The sequence below is a fragment of the Manacus candei genome, unplaced genomic scaffold (assembly GCF_025592945.1).
Source record: "Manacus candei isolate 608988 ecotype Guabito, Panama unplaced genomic scaffold, ASM2559294v1 h1tg000076l, whole genome shotgun sequence".
Classification (NCBI taxonomy): Eukaryota; Metazoa; Chordata; class Aves; order Passeriformes; family Pipridae; genus Manacus; species Manacus candei.
Window position 1 is genome coordinate 2,722,375 of NW_026138124.1, and position 19,198 is coordinate 2,741,572.

General features: G+C 52.8%; 1 protein-coding gene across 2 annotated transcripts in view; it reads right to left on the reverse strand.

Moving 5' to 3' along the window:
• Positions 1 to 19,198, reverse strand: part of CALN1 (calneuron 1) — a 173,125-nt gene that overhangs the window by 144,053 nt on the left and 9,874 nt on the right. For both annotated transcript variants that reach the window (XM_051809613.1, XM_051809612.1), the window contains exon 2: positions 8,953 to 9,153. In XM_051809613.1, coding sequence (XP_051665573.1) covers positions 8,953 to 9,080 — 128 coding nt within the window. In that variant the 5' untranslated portion in view covers positions 9,081 to 9,153. The remainder of the gene's footprint in view (positions 1 to 8,952; positions 9,154 to 19,198) is intronic.

The following is a 19,198-nucleotide window of genomic DNA, read 5'->3' on the forward strand; positions in this document are numbered from 1 at the left end:
CCCGGCCAGGGCGGCGGCGCAGCGCCCGGCTGGGACCACCCTCCGCCGCGGCCAACCTTGCGGCAGGGCCCCCCCTCCATAACCCCTTCATCGCCGCTGCCTCGGTGCCGGCCGCCCCCTCCTCCCCGTCCTCCAGCCCCGAACCCCCCCCCGGGGATGCTGCGCGCACCGGGAGGGTCCGGCCCGCCCTGCCCCGGCCGCCCCTCCGGGCAAAGGCACGACCCCGAGGATCGCGGGGGCACAGAACGTGCCCCACAAGGAGTGGCGAGTCCAGCCCTGAGCCCATCGCAGGGGTCACACCCTGTGCCCCAGAGCATCGTCCAAACGCTCCTTGAGCTAAACCCCGGGGAGGAATCGCTCCTGTGGGGCTGAGCCCCTCGGGAAGTTGGCTCTCCAAAGGCTCTCCAGGTCTCTTCTTGGCAGGGAGGGGGGTTCTGCTGCCAGATCCTTTTTTTAGAATCACAGAATCATTAAGGTTGGAAAAGACTTCCAGGATCATTAAGTCCAATGATTAACCCAGCACTGCCAAGCCCACCACTAAGCCATGTCCCCAGGTGCCACATCCACACATCTTTTGAACACTTCCAGGGATGATAACTCCCCTGGGCAGCTGTGCCAGGACACAATCATCCTTTCCACAAAGAAATTTTTCCTAATATCCAACCTGAACCTCTCCTGGTGGTTCTTCTCATCACTTGTTCCCTGGGAGTAGAGCCTGACCCCCCCCTGGCTCCCCCCTCCTTGCAGAGCCAGAAGGTCCCTCCTGAGCCTCCTTCTCTCCAGGCTGAGCCCCCCCAGCTCCCTCAGCTGCTCCTGCTGCTCCAGCCCCTTCCCAGCTCCGTTCCCTTCCCTGCACACACTCCAGCCCCTCAAGACCTTTCTTGAAGTGAAAGGCCCCAAACTGAGCCCAGGACTGGAGGTGGTGCCTCAGCAGTGCCAGCACAGTGACCTCACTGCCCTGGTCCTGTTGGCCACACTGGGGCTGATATAAGCCACAATCTCTTGGACTTCTTGGCCAACAGCAGTGGAGGAGAAGAAACCCCATCTGCACGTGTGTCCTGTGTGTCTCCCTGAACCCAGTGTCCCCCCCAGCCTGCCTGACCCTCTCTTTGATGCTGAAGGCAGAGGAGCAGAGCAGGGAGATCCAAATCACTGATTCTGACAAGTCCAGAGGGTCCTGGGCTTCTCCATCATGAAAGAACAAGTGCCTGAAGGAATGCACTTCTCCTGGCTTGCTGAGCACCTCCTTGGGCTTCTCAGCTGAGCTGGAACTCCCACCACAGCCTTTCCCTGCTGCAGTCACCTTCAGTGTGTTCCCAGAGCTCCGAGGATCTTGCTTGACTCTCCAGTCCCTTTGGGAATGCACCTGAGGCACACACTCCTCGGATCACTGAACCCTCCAAACGTGGGGAGGGCTGCACCAGAGGGGGGAAATTCAGCCAATTCAGCCAATTTGGGTTAAAAACATGGCGAGCTGCTGTGCTGGGAGAGCAGCTGACTGCAGGAGAGTCTTAATGGGAACCCAACACATCTAAAATTGCCTCAATTGGATCTGGAAAACAGCCTGGAGAGACACCCGTCACCGACAGCAACACTCCCACAGTCGTGTAAGGCATCAAACAAAGCCTTCAGAGTGTGGATTTTATGGCTCAAAGGTGTTTAATTCACATCTTGTCTCTGTTGTACTTTTCTGATGTAAAATCCTTCCCGTTTCCCTCCTTTCAGCCTCGTGGGTCACAGTGTTCCCCACGCTGGGATTTTACCATCAGAAGGAACATGATCTCCAGCTCAGGAACCAGGGGCAGAGGGATTTTTGCTTGCTCTGCTCCCTGTGTGAATACAAATCCCATCCCCATTGGAATTAAACTCTTTGTGCTTCACCAGCTCAGCTGTCCTGCCCAAGGGTGGCATTTCTGCATCCTGATGCCCCTTAACCAGTGCCTGGACACTCCCTGCTCCCCAGGTCCTGGGCCTGGATGGAAATTCAGGAATTTAGCCATGGTCCAAGTCCCTTATAAACCCTCAGGCCTGGTTAAAACCCGCAATTTAACCATTTTTATTAATTTATTTGCATTTCTATGCCCAGCAACCTGGCCCTCAACAGCAGCAGTGGAAGGTGAATGATGGGACCAAATGTTTCTTCAGGATGAGACTCACATCAATCTCTTCTCATCCTTTTACTTATTCATTTCTTTGTTTTTATCTTGATCCATTAGGAAACTTTCACCTGCCACTCCCTCAGCTCCATCTGGGCTGTTCATGGGAGTGAAGTGGGGGCCAAACCCCTCATTTGTGAGCATTATTCCCTGCCTTTAGCTAATTTCCTTTCCTCCAGCTCTGGAAAACATTAACCCAAAAAGGTTCCAACATTCATGGCTGAAAACAGTAGCTGGAAAATCCATTAAGTTTATATATTTATTATTAAAAATCGTTAAACGACCGAGTCCTCATTAATCCCTAAATAGATCCAGGATCTCTCCAAACTTGTGTCCACATAAATAAGAGCAGCCCATGGCTCTTTTCTCTTGTGTTTTTTTTTTTTTTTTTGTTAAAATACAGCTCTGATGGTGTCACCCCTCTGTTTTGTTAGGATACAGAGCTGATGGTGTCCCCCCTCTGTTTTGTTAGGATACAGAGCTGATGGTGTCCCCCCTCTGTTTTGTTAGGATACAGAGCTGATGGTGTCCCCCCTCTGTTTTGTTAGGATACAGAGCTGATGGTGTCACCCCCTCTGTTTTTAGGACGTCCCGGGTGCCACGGCAGCTCCGGGGGGGAAGGGTGGGAGAGGGAAGGAAAGGGCTGCCTCAGGAGTGAGCCCTGTGAGATTCACATCACCCTCCTGAAAATGATACAGTGAGAGACAATATAATACCAATGTGACAAAGCATCACACAGGAGAATGATGCCAGGCAGGGCAGGTTGGTGGCTGGTGGGGACCGGCCGGAGTTGTCACCGCCAGCGCTGAGCTGTCACTCTGATAACAAGTGGATTAGCCCTTGATGTAATTTGCTATCAAGCTGTTGCACACCAGTCAGGCTGATGGAATTTGGGTCCCTCCCAGCTCGCAGGGAGCTGCTCAGCAAACCCACAGCCACAGAGGCAGGGCAAGGGCTTTGTTTTGGGATGTGGAGCGAACGCGCCGTGAATCGGCAGCAATGAATTGGGTGTCCAAGGGGAGGCAGGGCAAGCCAGGGGATGGTTTTAGAAGAGGCTGGTGCCTTCAAAATATCCCTTGTATCTAAATGTGAGGCCTGTGGGGGCAAACTTAGAGGTCCCTCAGATAAGAAAGTCCTCAAGTGGGTTTAAAGGGCTTTGCTTTGCCCTCTGCAATGAAAGCTCGGGAAGGTCCATTGAAGCAGGAGGTCTGCAGTCACCCCCACGGTGCTGGGGAGGGGGCTCTGTCCAGTCCAATCTCAAATATCCTGAGAAACAGCCACTCCCCCTCTCCCTGGGGAGGGTTCAGAAGCATTTCCCAGTCTAATGGGTCTCACGAGTGGGATAAGTTTCTCAACTTCCAGCCTTCATTTTTAGTATTGCTTCATTTCAGCCCATTATTTCTGATGAAACGCTTTGTGGAAGGCACACAATTGCTCCCTAGCCCGGGTTTTCATGTTTTAATGATGGTTAATTATTCCAGGAGAAACTTTTATTTTTACTTCTTTTATCCAGCTCCTTTTCACTCCAGCTGCTTTATCCTGAAGTTTAATTAGCGCGTTTCCGAACGGAATATCGAGATTAAATCACTGCTGAGCCAGCTCTGCTCCAGGATTTATGATCACTGAGCACAGCTTTTATTGGACCTGCCAACTCAGACAACTGATTTATTGATCAGTGGGTTTTTTGGGCCTGGAACGAGCCAGTTTGGACCAAAATGGACTCGGGAAAACAGGCCAAGATCTCCCAGAGATCCTGCCCTTCCTCCCCACGCTGCAGCGAGGAAGAGGAGGGATGAAGGTGCTGATGATGAGGGTGGGGAGGCCCTGGCACAGGCTGCCCAGAGAAGCTGTGGCTGCCCCTGGATCCCTGGAAGTGTCCAAGGCCAGGTTGGAGCACCCTGGGCTGGTGGAAGGTGTCCCTGCCCATGGCAGGGGGTGGGACTGGATGAGCTTTAAGGTCCCTTCCAACCCAACCCATTCCTGGATCCTCCAGACCCCAGGGAGGGTATCACACACCCCAGCAGCAGGTCTAGGCTGCAGCAGCACTGGCAGATTTGCATCTCCAGCCCCACCATCTGCTTGGCTCCAAGGTTTCAGCTCAGCCTATTAGGGAGATTGGGGCTGGCTGCAAACATCAGATGTAGGCACAGGTTTGGCTCCAGTCCATCCCCAAACGCCAAGATTTTGATTTGAGCTCATCTGCAAATGCTAAAAAAGCTTCAGCTTTGCAACAGAGTCCACCCAGGTGGAGCTCATTGAAATGAGACCTTCAGGAAGGGGAAAAAAAAAACCCTTCAACCAACCCAGAACTCCTTTTAATTGCATTATCTCAACGAAACTCAAGCTGTAGACAAATGTGATCACACCCAAAAAAACCTGCTTGCTCCCAGCTGGGAGGCCAAACACTTGTGGCTTCTCTGGGGCCAGAGGATATGCTGTCAAGGGGAATGTGAGCTGACACCCTTCCCTGCCAGAAGGCTCCCCATCCAGGGAGGTTCATTCCCCAAAAAACCTCAACAGAAACGCCCGTGTGCAGGAGAAAAGCCCCTCCTGCTCATAAGCAGCCTGCTTTTCCTCTTATTACTCCTCCAGAGCAGCTCTGGCACGTCAGGCCATGAAAATGGAGAAGGTTTCAGCCCTTTGAGCCCACAAAAAGCAGCCAAAGTGTCTGCATGGGCAGAGAGCCCCAAAGCAAACCCAAGAGAACTCCCGACAAATTCCAGCAGCGAGGGCCTGGGGTGGGGGGGAAGGAGGGGCTTTTTTTGGTGTGTGTTTTGTTTTGCTCTTCGAAAGATAGCCCTGTAATTTAATGACTCATACGTTCTCCAGCCTTTGTTGCTTTTCATTTTCAACATCTTTAAGCTGTTTGTGGAGAACAGGGCTTATTTTTAGACTTCCCATCAGGCAGAGACGTTCGAGCTGGTTCAGGGGGGAAAAGCTCCATTGAGACTTTTGTGTCTGGGGTGTTAATGGGCAAATTTCCTGGCATTTTCTTTCTTCCCCTACTATTTCTTTCCTTTTTTTTCCCCTACTATTTCTTTCTTCTCCTACTATTTCTTTCTTTTTTCCTACTATTCCCTCTGACTCGGGATCTGGGCGGGGGTTTTCAGGCTGTGCCCTGTGCTGTGAGTGGGGTGTCTCAGGGGCCACCTGAGCAAAAAGTCAACATATAGCAGGGCATGAAGAACAAAAGGGACCCCCCAGGACCTCTAATCACCTTTCTCCCTCTTCATCAAACCTACAAACCTCAATCCAAGCCCCAGAAAGCCTGTCCAGAAAATTGAATTTTCAGAAAATGGACAAAACAGAAGGTGTTTTTCGAGTCAATTCATAGATTTGGAGGGTTGCTTTATGAAGTCTAACACCTCCTCCTTCCAGTTTGCAGCTCGAAATTCTTTTGGAGGAGCCTTAAAATGAAAATGAGAGGAAATTTCAAAATGAAAATTGGCTCTGTACCACTCCAAGCCAGGCCTCTGATTAAAAAAAAAAAAAAGCCAAACCAAAGCCCAGTCCTGCCATCCTGCCTGCTTCTCTTTCCTTTTTTTTTCCTTCTTTTTAATTCTAATTAACTCAATCGACAACAGAAAGGCCTCAAATGAAAACCACGCAGTCCCCAAACCTCTCTGAGCCTCCAGATGGGAATTCTTTCATCCTCCCACCTTCTGCTGGCAGCACCACTGGGCACTGGCTGTGCCCCTTCACCCGGGGCACAAAATGAGAGCAGGAGACACAGGGGTGGGACACGGCCAGAGGTGGATCCAACCCATACCTGGAAATGCACTTGGGGTCACACAGAGCTGATGTTGAGCTCTCAGGGCACATCCTATGGACTTCTTGCTTTGCCCTACAGGGATATTTGGGGTTTACCACTGGGACAGGAGGACCCACCACCCCACACGTCCCTCGGTGCCAGTTCACTCTGCACTGGCACACACTGGGTGCAGCTTCCACTCCCAGCCATGGGAATGGCTCCTTGGCCAGCTCCAAGGAGAACAGGAATGGGACATGTCCTGGAAAAGGACAAGAGGTGGATCCAATCTATACTTGGAAACTCATGTGGGATCACACAGAGCTGATGTTGAGCTCTCAGGGCACGTCCTATGGACTCTTTGCTTTACCCTACAGAGATATCTGGGGTTTACCATCCTGTGCCACAGGCAGAGGGACAGGAGGACCCACCTGTGTCCCTTGGCCAGCTCCAAGGAGAGCAGGGATGGGACATGTCCTGGAAAAGGACAAGAGGTGGATCCAATCCATACTTGGAAACTCATGTGGGATCACACAGAGCTGATGTTGAGCTCTCAGGGCACGTCCTATGGATTCTGCTTTGCCCTACAGGGATATTTGGGGTTTACCACTGGGACAGGAGGACCCACCACACCACACATCCCTTGGTGCCAGTTCACTCTGCACTGGCACAAACTGGGTGCAGCCCCAGAGCAGCTGCCAAGAAGCAGCTCCCACTCCCAACCCCAGGATCAGCTCCAAGGAGCCTTTTCCAGGACACATTCGTAATTTTGCTGAAAGCCTCAGTCCTAATGGATGGCTGGAAATGCTCCACAGCTCTCTGGCTGTCACTTCCCAGGTGTCACAGGCAGGTCAAGCCACTCTGTTTCCGTCCTGCTGCCTCCTCCCACCATCATCAGCCTCAAGAGCAGGTTGGGAGGTTCCTGGGTCGTGTTTTACATCCTTTCAGGGCTGCACAACCCAAACCAACACAACCATGAGCCCAGTGCAGAGCTCTCTGCTCTGCCCAGTACCAGCCCAGGGCTTCATGGCTGGACAAAGGCCTCAACATCCTCTGGTGGAGCTGCCACCACCTCCCACCACTTAATTCCATGCAAGATACTGCACCTTCTTCCATTTCCCAACACCCCTTAAATCTTGTGTCATGATTTATAATCCACAGAATCATGGAATGCTTTGGGTTGGAAGGGTTAAAACTCATCTCATCCCACTCCCTGCCACAGGGACACCTCCCACTAGCCCAGGTTGCTCCAAGCCCCGTCCAACCTGGCCTTGGACACTCCCAGGGCTGGGGCAGCCACAGCTTCTCTGGGCAACCTGTGCCAGGGCCTCACCACCCTCCCAGGGAACAATTCCTTCCCAATATCCCATCTAACCCTGCCCTCTGGCAGTGGGAGGCCATTCCCTGTGGGAATGGCTGAATCACCAGTTGGGCTGGTTGATCTTTGAGGTCCCTTCCCCCCCAACCGTTCTGTGATCCCGTTTTTGGGAGCAGCAGTTCTCTCAGGATGGCAAACCCAGGGTAGAAGTGAGTGAAGCTGCTTGGGCTGAGGGATGAACATCCTTCCTCCATCTCTCCTTGGGTGGGAGGAGGTCCCAAGAACCTGCAGTTTGGGGGATGTTCGAGCTGCCACACTGGCAAATTGTACCAGGGCCTCACCACCCTCCCCAGGAAGAATTCCTTCCCAATATCCCACCTAACCCTGCTCTGTGGGCAGTTTAAAACCATTCTCCTTGTCCTGTCACTCCCTGCTAAAACCAAGGAGGTTGTTTTGCTGCACCTCAAACCTCCCGTGAAGCTCAGGGTCCCTGGGACAGACCCGGCGGGACGGGGCCCCTCGAGCCCTGGGGAAGCAGGTCCAGCCCTGATGGGCTCCCATCACACCAAGGCCCTGGTGGGAACAGCCCTCCAGGGCTTTGCTGAGCTGAACTAACCCTCCAGCAGTGGCTCAGAGGCAGCACCTCGAGAGGAGCTGGCTCAGGGACCGACGGGCACGAGGGCAAACGTGCCCAGGCTGGAGGGTGGGCGGTGTCAGAGGAGGAGTTTGTCCTGTTATTTATCATGTCAGATGCCCCAGCACTCGATCCACAAACCTGAGCCATCAGCTGGGAGCACCTGTCAAAGGAGTTGAGTAATTTTCCAGTTTCTGGGTAGAATAACTGGAGACAATACGGCTGATTTAATCAGGAAGTGCTTAGTTCCAGAAACGGAGTGGCTTAAAAGAAAATCTCCCTGTATTGTTTTTTTTTGTTTAAATAAAAGCCTTTCTGCCTTAGATTTAACCCAGAAAAATACTCCTCAGAACATGCATTGCAGTGCAGGTTTAGCCAAGTTCATGGAGAAAAGCAGATAAACATTCTGTCCTCCTGCATGTCCACAGGAGACAAATTCCCCATCTAGAAAGCCCAATAAAAATGGAACTCTTTTATAACAACTGCATTCCCTGTATATTGTCTCTCTCAGAGAAAAAACATTAGTGACTTTGAAGTCCTCCAATGCCATCGAGAACATGGTTTTTTTTCTCCCAAAGTGTCTCCAAAGTAGCAAAAAATATGAAAAAATTAATGACTGCTAACAGCTGAAACAGATGGTCTGCTGCAAGTCCCCACAGCCTCATGCAACTGTGAGTCAAGCCATTTTTCAAAATGGGGAAGAAAAAAAAGAAACAATAATTTAAATAAAATCAATTTCCAAGGCTACCAGGCTTCCAAAATTCCACTCGGACCTCCCAGAGGAGAGCCAGCAAAAAAAAGGAGGGGCTGCTTTGGACCCACAGTGGTTTAGGGTGGTTTGGACCCTCAGCCCCAGAGTGCCCTTGCCCTCGTATCACGTGCCTGTGGATGGGGTGGGGGTGTCTGTGTTCACTCCCTGTGAGGTTTTGCTCCGGGATTTTAGCTCCGAATCCTTTTGGCTGTGAGATTCCCAACAACATTCCCAGCCCCACCACCATCCCCACCGCCCAGCCTTGGGAGCTGGCACCCCCCTCCCAGCCCTGTGCAGGCAACCCCCCGCCAGGGAGGGGGGATTTGAGAGGAGAAAAGCACTTGCCAGGAGGGAAACTCGGGTTGTCTCATCCTCTGCTGCGGCTCCTCCTTCTCCTTCTCCCCGGGAGACTCGTCCCCTCGGCCACCTTCATGCTTGGGCTGCCCCTCTCCTCGCTCCTCGATCAGCCCCATCAGGAGGGTGAGCTGGCAGGTTCTGGGCGCTGGGTGAGCTCATCATGGGGACATCAAAGCCCGGAGTGTGACTCTGGAAGGGGTGGACAGAAAAAAACTTCAGCGCAGGCACGGTCCCGCTTTATCATTTATTTAGAGCCCATCTCTCAATAATTCATGGCAGCCTTTCAGTGAGGAGCAGGACAACAATGGCAGCGTAGCCACATCTGGAACAGATGTTCAGTTGGAAATAAAAGCTGGCTTTGCAGAGAATGTGGAAATGCCATGGGAATGCTGTGCTCCGGGGCACAGCTCTGCTCCTGCCAGGGGGCAAGGGCGATTGGCTCGGCTGTTTTGCAGGGCAGGGTTGGCACAGATGAAGTGGAGCAGCCAGGGCTGGCTCCAGCTGCAGCCCAGACCTGCAGCATCCACAGGGATTGGCTCAGGAGCGCTGGGAAGATGCTGGCAAGGCACCTCCAAACATCCACGTGTGATGCCGTGAGCCCAGTGCCACCGGTGCCAGCCTGGAGCACGGCAGCACAGAGCCCCTGCACAGCGTGTGCCCACCTCCCTCCCATGGGATATCTGGGTCACAGGATCTGCTGAGCTGGGAGGGACCCCCAAGGATCACAGAGTCCAACCCTGAGCCCTGCACAGGCCCAGCCCCAAGAGTCACCCCCTGTGCCCCAGAGGATCAGCCAAATGCTCCCTCAGCTGCTCCTGCTGCTCCAGTCCCTTCCCAGCTCTGTTCCCTTCCCTGGACACTCTCCAGCCCCTCAATGACTTTCTTGTCATGAGGGGCCCAGAAGTGGACACAGGACCTGAGGTGCAGCCTCATACTCAAGGTGTGACCTCAATCTTCATGCAGGGCAGCAAAACAGGGATCCAAAGAAGAGCCACCCTGGTTAAAACCATCCTGAGCTGCTCAGGACCTTTCCCCATATGGAGCAAGGAGTGCTCACTCTGGGACAGAGAATGATCAGGAACAACCTCAAAAAAATAAATCATCAAAAAGAAGACAGAAGGAAACCCTTTTTAAACCCCTGCCTAAGACACCTCCTCTGTCCTCCCCTCCAGCCCATCTCACCCTGCCCCAGTGAGGCTGGGAACACTGAATCATGGAATGTGCTGAGCTGGGAGGGACCATCCAGTCCAGCCCTCAGCCCTGCACAGGCCCAGCCCCAAGAGTCCCCCCCTGTACCCCAGAGGATCAGCCAAACCCTCCCTGAGCTCTGGCAGCCTTGGGGCTGTGCCCACTGCCCCGGGAGGGAGCTGGTCCAGCCAGTGCTCCTGTGCTCCAGGGCTGTGATGCCACCACCTGGCACAGCACGAGGAGCCAGGGCCACACAGGTCCCTCTGCAGGGCACCCACCACAGGTACCCCCAACCTCCAAGGCCCCAAAGAGGTGTCTCTTCTCCAGCCATGACACACAAGAGCTCTGAGTCTGACCCACACCTTCTGTGCCGTGTCTCTGAGCTCCTGTCCATCACCAGCACGGGCTGCACTCCTTCCCCAGCACCAGGGACACACCTCTCCTTCTTTTCTGCATCCAGGACAAGCCACTGTGCCCATGCCAGGACCCTTCATGGCTTGGACTGGTTGACCCACCATCCTGATTCCTTTTGGGACCAGGGACAGCAGGCAGGGAAGGGCTGGAGCTGTGTCAGGGCAGGCTCAGGTTGGATCTCAGCCAAAGGTTCTTCCCCCAGAGGCTGGTTGGGCACTGCCCAGGCTCCCCAGGGCAGTGGGCACAGCCCCAAGGCTGCCAGAGCTCAGGGAGGGTTTGGCTGATCCTCTGGGGCACAGGGGGGGACTCTTGGGGCTGGGCCTGTGCAGGGCTGAAGGTTGGACTGATGATCCTTGTGAGTCCCTCCCAGCTCAGCACATTCCATGATTTGATGCCTTCAGTCACCCTGCAACATCAAACAAACCCTCTCAGTCTCTCCTTACCCTCTGAACAGGCCCTTTCCCCCTTGCCCTGTGCTGGCCCTGGTGCCCCCAGGTGATGCACATATGCCCCTTGTCATCCTTCCTGTGCCAGCCCCGTGCCAGCCCCATGCCAGCCGTGCCCCAGCCGTGCCCTCGCCGGCACCCCCCGCCCCTGCCATCTGTCACCCGCCGTCTGGCTCCTCTCCTCCCAACACAGGGGGAGAACTCCAAGCAACAATTTATGTGCTGTTTTGTCTGTAATTGCACAGCACCCACAGCTCAAGCTCTGACCTCCAAGGTGTATTATTATTATTATTAATTCCAATTATTATTCTTATTCTCAACCCTCTGAGAGTACCTTCTTGATACAGTCCTAATTTTTTTTGGACTCTCTCCCTTATCTCTGTGTTTGGCAACACCTCCTCCATAGCTGAGCTCCACTCCTTGGGCAATACAAACTCACAGGTGACTTTCACTGCAGTTTTTCTCCCTAATAGTGGCTTGCTCCTGTTCTGAAAAGCGAACCTTGCACTTCACCCCTCCAGCCAACCACTTAATGCCAGTGAAAAATTGCCTTTTTTTATTCCTAGATAATGACTGATCTCCCAGATTGGATAATGAAACAAGTAATGGCATTAGGGGCCCATTAATCAGTGGTGAGCGGTGAATAACACAGAGTACAAGGCTGTCAACTGCTCCTGAAGGACAGAGAAAGGGGAACTGTTGAGAAATGGGGAAAACACTCAAAATCTGGTCCACCAGACTCCACGTTTCTTTTTTATTACCTTAAAGTGGCCAAGAATCAGTGCTTTGCATGGGGGGACCCAGACTTGTCACAGGTGTCCAGATTAGATATCAGCACTTAGGAGATTCCCAGTACATTCCAAACCCTGCTGGATTTCACATTGAGCAAGAACTCACTTCAATTCCTTCCTCTTCCTGCTACAGGATGTGAAAAAAGAAGGAAGAATCCAGGAGGGCCCTTCCCTACAGTCACATTAATGGTGGTGGTGGTGGAACACCAGGAGGACTTTCCCCCCATCAGCTCGTTCTGCCTTGAGCCATGTTTTCCCAGCAGCATTCCCAGGAGGAAAGGGCCCATTGTGGTGGAAGAAGGGCTCACAGCCGTGGTGCCAGTGGGTGTGGAACGGGAGATGGTGCAGCAGGGCTCAGAACCAACCCTGTGAGAAGAGTCACCCCTCAGGAGAGCAGCCAGGGGTCACTGGCAGGAGCAGGGACACCTCGGGCAGAGCAGAGGCTCAGCTGTCAGTCTGCCTCAGGAATGTGGTCCCCCTGGGCCCTGGGGCTTCAATCCATGTTCATGAACGTCTCTCCCAAGGGGCTGCTCAGCTGTGTTTCACACAGCTGGTGACAACCTCCCTCCAGCTCAGAATCCTGGAATTATCGAGATGGAAAAGCCCTCCCAGCCCATCGAGTCCAACCTGTGCCCCATCCCCACCTTGTCCCCAGCCCAGAGCACTGAGTGCCACCTCCAGGGATGGGGACTCCACCACCACCCTGAGAAGCTGTGACAGTGCCTGACCACCCCTTTCCAGGAAGAAATTTTCCCTGATATCCAACCTGACCCTCCCCTGGCACAGCTGGAGGCCGTTCCCTCTCCTCCTGTCCCTTGTTCCCTGGGAGCAGAGCCTGACCCCCCCGGCTCCCCCCTCCTGTCAGGGGGTTGCAGAGCCAGAAGGTCCCCCCTGAGCCTCCTTTTCTCCAGGCTGAGCCCCCCCAGCTCCCTCAGCTGCTCCTGCTGCTCCAGCCCCTTCCCTGCACACCCTCCAGCCCCTCAGTGTCTCTCTTGTCATGAAGGTCCCAGAACTGGGACCTGAGGTGCAGCCTCCAATCCTCATACTCAAGGTGTGCCCTCAATCTTTATGCAAGGGACTAAGACAGGGATCCAAGGAAGAGCCACCCTGGTTAAAACCATCCTGAGCTGCTCAGGACCTTTCCCCATGTAGAGCCAGGAGTGCTCACTCTGGGACAGAGGAAGATCAGGAACAACCACCTCAAAAAAAATAAATCATCAAAAAGAAGACAGAAGGAAACCCTTTTTAAACCCCTACCTAAGACACCTCCTCTGTCCTCCCCTCCAGCCCATCTCACCCTGCCCCAATGAGGCTGGGAACACTGAATCATGGAATGTGCTGAGCTGGGAGGGACCCCCAAGGATCATCAGTCCAACCCTCAGCCCTGCACAGGCCCAGCCCCAAGAGTCACCCCCTGTGCCCCAGAGGATCAGCCAAACCCTCCCTGAGCTCTGGCAGCCTTGGGGCTGTGCCCACTGCCCTGGGGAGCCTGGGCAGTGCCCAACCAGCCTCTGGGGGAAGAACCTTTGCCTGAGATCCAACCTGAGCCTGCCCTGACACAGCTCCAGCCATTCCCTGGGTGCAGTGGCACTGAAGTGGTTAACTGGGATTGCATTTGCAGCCCAGCCCGGCCCCCTTGGCTGGGTGAGCTCTGCAGAGCTCCTGGCCCTGAGTTTCCTTTCCTCCTTTGCCTCCTGCTCTTCCTGCCAAGCGTCAGGATCTGGCCCGTCCCCAGCGCTCGGTGCCAGCACGAGCCGTGACTCACTCAGCAGCTCCTCATCACAACACATTCTTTCAATGGGACTTCGATCTGGATGACACTTGTCTTCCAAATCTGCTGCTGGAGAGAGGCAAGAAGGGCACAAACCCGAGCTCAGAGCGAAGGGGGACGGCGGGGCTGGGTCAGAGCTGGTGGGGGATAGGAGTGATCTCTGTCTCTCCCTCAGCAGATAATCAATTTTGTTAATAAGAAGAGAAACGCAGCCCAAAGGGGAAAAGAAAGGTCCTCACATCACTTCTTCCATCAGGCTGACACCTCTTCCTCCTGGGGAATTTAACATCTGTTGCATAATTCAGAGAACATGTGGTTATTTTCCAGGCTTATTAATAGCCCAAACCCAAAGATTTAAAATGAAATCCAGCAGCTGCTCCAGACTTCACCTCTTGGAGAAGGGGGTGAGAGCAGGTACAATGGCTGGCTGGGGGTCAGGGTTTACCTCCACTCCAAAGCTCCCTGTTACAAGCCAGGAAGGACACGGCTTGGACTGATGCTGAGACATCTGGATTCCCAGATTTTCCTCGGTGCTTTTTTCCTCTCACATCTCGTTTTTCTTTCTAGGGGAGGCAGGGCAGAGTGGAGAGGCTCAGAGATGTGAGAGAGGGCTGGGAGGGTGCAGCCAGGAGGGGAGGGAGGCAGTGCAGCATCATCCCCTCCGTACACAAAGCACTGTCCTTCCCAGGGCACTCAGGAACATCCAGGATCTCTGACATCCCTCACAGGCACTTGGATGGAAGGATAATTTTCTTAATGCCCTCTGAGCTGGAAAACAGGCTGAAGAAATGCACCTGGAGAGAGGGTGGGAAGGTTGGGTGTAGCTCAGTCTGCCCTGCTCCTGGTGGGGATGGGAAGATGGAAATACAGAAATATGGAAATATGGAAATACACCACCATGAGCACTCCTGAAGTGCCTTAAATTCCCTCTGCCAGCATTTTCAGGAGGGATTCAGGTTGGGAAACAGCCTGGTCATGGGTGAGGCTGTGGGGGAGACGAGCAGGTTCCTAAAGCACGACGTGCAGCTCGGAAGTCGTGCCGGGCAGTGGTGGAGGCAGAGCCCCCCTGGCACCCCCAGCCCACCTGAGGGTCACTGGCTGTGACACTTCTCATTCTCCTGCTCATCTCAGCAGAACCTGCAGTTCAGCTTGAGTCAACCCCAAATTCCTCCGTGGCTTTAAGCCAATGAAGAAAGAGCAAATCTGCCAAAGGGTGGTGGCCGGTGACAAGCACTTCATTTTCTGGCACTGAATAAAAGCCAAGAGGGGCTGCCCAGCAAGGCTGAGTTCCCCAGACACCACTGCAGGGAGGAGGTTCATCTCTGAGCCCCACTGGTGTCCACTGGGAGGCAGGTGACCTCCTTTTTAATTGGTTTTATTTTTGCTTATTATGTTATGGGAGTTGATCTTTTTTTCAGGGGGGAGTTGTTTGTTTCGGAGCCTTTTTGGTGGTGGTTTTTTTATCTGTTTGTGGGATTTTTTGGCTTTTGGTTTTTAGGGTTTTTGGAAATAATCCCCCTGCCTGGATCCCCCAGTGCCCCTTGGAGCCTTTCCTGGTGTTTTAACACTGGGACAAGGAGGAGGTTTAATCACCTCTGAGTGTCTGAGAGCAGAGCTGGCACCTGGGATTAATGTGGATTTTGGGATGGGGCATAAAAGTCTGGACTGGGAAGCACCAAACCTGCTCTTTACCAAGCTGAGCTGCTGAGATTTGCTTGTACAAAATGCTGCTTTAATGTCTGAAGTGCCTGAGAGCCCAGTCAGACAGGTTTGGAGCAGCAAAGAGCGTGGCCTAAACTCCAGGCTGTCAGAAATCAGGAGCTGCTTTGGCTCCTGTTACAAGAAATGCTTAAATACTCCCTGGGACAGAGTGCAGAGCTCATATATCTCATCCCACCAGGAATAAACAGACAGTAAATTGTTTTTTTTCTTAGTATTCAGTTCCAATTATTCCTACAGCAGCAGGAGAACAGGAGGGAAGGCTGCTGGCTCTGTGGCCCATCCAGGCAGCTCCAGCAGTCCCTGGGGGCTTGTTTGCCCCCAGCCCAGGGGTGGGGGTTACTCAGCTCTCCACTCAGAACTTCCTGTGCAAACTAAAACGATCCCCTGAAAGAAAACTATTCAGTGATATTTTTTTTTTTAAATTAGAAAGGAATTATTAATTCCTCTAAATCTGAAATCAGCACGTTCAAATTGCTCCTGTTGACCCAAAACTGCTCTCTGACCAAAACCAGGAGGTACCACTTTGGCAGAGGGAAAGAGCTGTCAGCTTGGTCATAACTTGACTGAGATTTTCACTTTTCCTCCCTGTAGCTGCCTTTTTGTCCCCACCCAGCTGAAATTTCACTCATTTTTATTTTTAGAGGCAGTATTTGATGTTTTCCCTGTCCACCAAGCCCTGATTATCTGACCTCATGGATCTGTAACAATCCTTTCTTATCCCTTCCCCTGGACCTGTAAAGCTTTTCTGGAAGAATTTTGACAAAAACAATATTTTTCTCTAAATCCATACGTGGGATTCTTGCACAGAATCTCCCATTCCAGCTGTTCCTTCTTTGCCTTCCAATACTGTTCCCTAAATCTGCAGGGTCAGTTGGACACAATTCAGTTTATTAGCACAAGTACAGAGCCACAGGGTATTAGGGAAGGAGTGTGCCGAGCACCCAAAAGCTCTTGGAAATTCAGAGAGAGCCTAATTATGTCTGTTACCCAACAAGGACTTCACACATTGTTCACTGCCTTTAGAAAAAGCAACTGGCAATGTCAGAAAAATTAGGAATTGTGAATTTGGAGTAATTGACCTCCTGTTCCTATTGTGCATTTGCCATGTAATGAAAGAAAAACAGGAAAGAGCCTTGCCAAGGTACGGGGAGGAAAAAAAAAAACCAACAGCAAAAATGAAAGAGATTTTTGTTGGCAGGACTGGCAAATTATTGCTGCTCCCCTTCGCCCAACTTCCTTCATGGAATTGCAGAGAATTCCCCAGAGGTGCTGCTGGGAGAAGGTGGAAGCACCTCAGCTGGAGCAAGAGGCTCCCGCCCTCAAAGACCCGACCAGGAGTGAAAGCAAGAGCAAAGGAACCAAAAAGAAATGGGGTTTAGGTGAAAATCTGGCCGGGCTGGATCTGAGCTGAGCTTCAGCAGGTGTTTATAGGGATGGCTGGAATGCCAGGTGTTGAATGGTAAAGAGTTATCTGGAGCTCAGAGCTGCAGCCTCTGCCAAGCAGGGGTGGCACAACCCAAGAGTTGGGCGTTCAAGGGGTGTCCAGGCTCAGCTGGAGGGTGCTCAGCAGCTGTTGGAGCCCACAGTGCTCGTTGGTCCAGCTCAGGAGGCCTCTTCAGCCACATTCCCACATCCTCCTGCCGACCTTGGCACCATCAGCTCCTGGATGGTGGGGCTGTGAAGCCAAACTCGACCCCAACCCCGTCAGTGCCACTCGTGCTGGCACTGCCTCAGCAGGACAGGCTCAGAGAGGGCAGGGCAGGTCAAGGAGAGCCTTGTCAGGGAGTGACAGAGATGGATCTGCTCCCTGGTGGGAAGAACAGAACCAGGGGCCAAGGGTGACCCCCCCAAGGAAGTCCTGCGGGGTCTGAACTGAGAGTGCTGGTAACAGTCACTGAAAAGGTGAGAAATTAAGTGCAAGTTCCACCCAAAAAGCTCAGTCAGGAGCAGATGAGCCTGAAAACAAAGCTACAGTGCAGGTCCATCCAGGAGACAGGCTGGGAGCAGAGGGATCTCCAACATAGCTCCGAGGTCCTCCCAGGGAAATGGGCACAAACAGCACAAACTGGGGCTGAGGGCCAGGGCTGAGCTTAAATGGGCTCCTGGCCATGGCTGGGACCCAGGTGAGGATGCTGAGGGCAATGAGTGCCCTAAGGTTTGATCCCAGGATTCAGAAACATGGGGGAACTGGGATTCAGATGATGAACATCTAAAAACTTGTCACCTGTCCTGGCATCTTAAAAAGGGCTCCTCTGAAAGTCACCTCTGCCAGGGTACAAAATCACATTTATAGAATCATCTGAGGTTGGAAAAACCCTCCAAGATCATCCAACCTGTGACTGGTTGTCACAGTCCTCCCCTTGTCCCCCAGCCCAGAGCACTGAGTGCCACCTCCAGTCCTGCCTTGGACACCTCCAGGGCTGGGGACTCCAAACCTCCCTGGGCAGCCCCTTCCAGTGCCTGACCACCCTTTCCAGGGAGAAATTCCTCCTGCCATGTGAGCCTGAGTGAGCTGGGGCTGTCACAGCACGGAATTGGTGCTGCTGTTGAAATCAGGAGCTGATTTTCCTGGCTCAGGAAAGCAAAAGTGAGGATTTTTCAGAACACCCAACTCCCCTCACCTCATGGGCCATCAAGTGAAGTTGCTGCATTTGAATTTACATATTATTCTCAAACAGGGCCTGGCTGGCAGCTCTCGAGTTCTCTAAAACAATTTTTTTCTCTGCTTCTGTTGTTTTTCAGCAGCAATTTGAGTCATTACTTAGCAAAAAGTGCTTCATTTCCCTGACTTATCTACGTTAAATAAATACTCCATAAAGCACGGGAGGTACGTATTAGTCAAATGTGCTTTCAAACATTCAGGGGCTTTGGTAAACAAAATATGTTGTGGATTTCAACTCTGCAGTTTTGCCTCAACTGTGCAAAAGTTTTAATTTGATTATACATCTTATTAACTGTGCTCTCGTGTGTCCTCCCCCTTCCTTCCTCTCCTGCTCTTCTCCTTTGCTTTGAAATAAAAGCCAGTCCTCTCTCGCACAGCACTGCAATTTTCATCAAAATTTTTTCCTGCAAGCTGTTAGCAAAACATATTTAAGGCTGACCCTGAACAGCCACACTCATTTTCCTTCAAACATTTCAATTATTACTTAATTTAGGCCTGCCTGAATAGCCCTGCTGCCTCTAATTTGACCATTGTCACAGCGACGCAGGAGGGTCTTCCAAGGGAAAGGGGTTTTAAATTCTCATCAGTGCCCGAGTGTTGATGTCAATATTGTGACTTCATTCCACGCTGCTGAGGCACCACCTCAAATCCTGGGGGCAGGTTGGGGCTCCTCCTGACAAGAGAGACACTGAGGGGCTGGAGCGTGTCCAGGGAAGGGAACGGAGCTGGGAAGGGGCTGGAGCAGCAGGAGCAGCTGAGGGAGCTGGGGGGGCTCAGCCTGGAGAAAAGGAGGCTCAGGGGGGACCTTCTGGCTCTGCAACCCCCTGACAGGAGGGGGGAGCCGGGGGGGGTCGGGCTCTGCTCCAGGGAACAAGGGACAGGAGGAGAGGGAACGGCCTCCAGCTGTGCCAGGGGAGGGTCAGGTTGGATATTGGGGAAAAGTTCTCCATGGAAAGGGTTGCCCAGCCCTGGCCCAGCTGCCCAGGCAGGGGTGGAGTCCCCATCCCTGGAGGGGTTTAACAGGCATGGATGTGGCACTTGGGGACATCATTAGTGGTGGCCCTGGGGGGATGGTTGGACTCCATGATCTCAGAGGGCTTTTCCAGCCTAAGAGCTCCTGTGATTCCAACACAGTGGATTCCACCTGGAGTAGTTTCATTGCTTTCTGAAGATGTGGCTTAGGCAGGGAGGGCATCCCTTGGGTTGATGTGATATCCAGGGCACATATCCATGTGCAAAG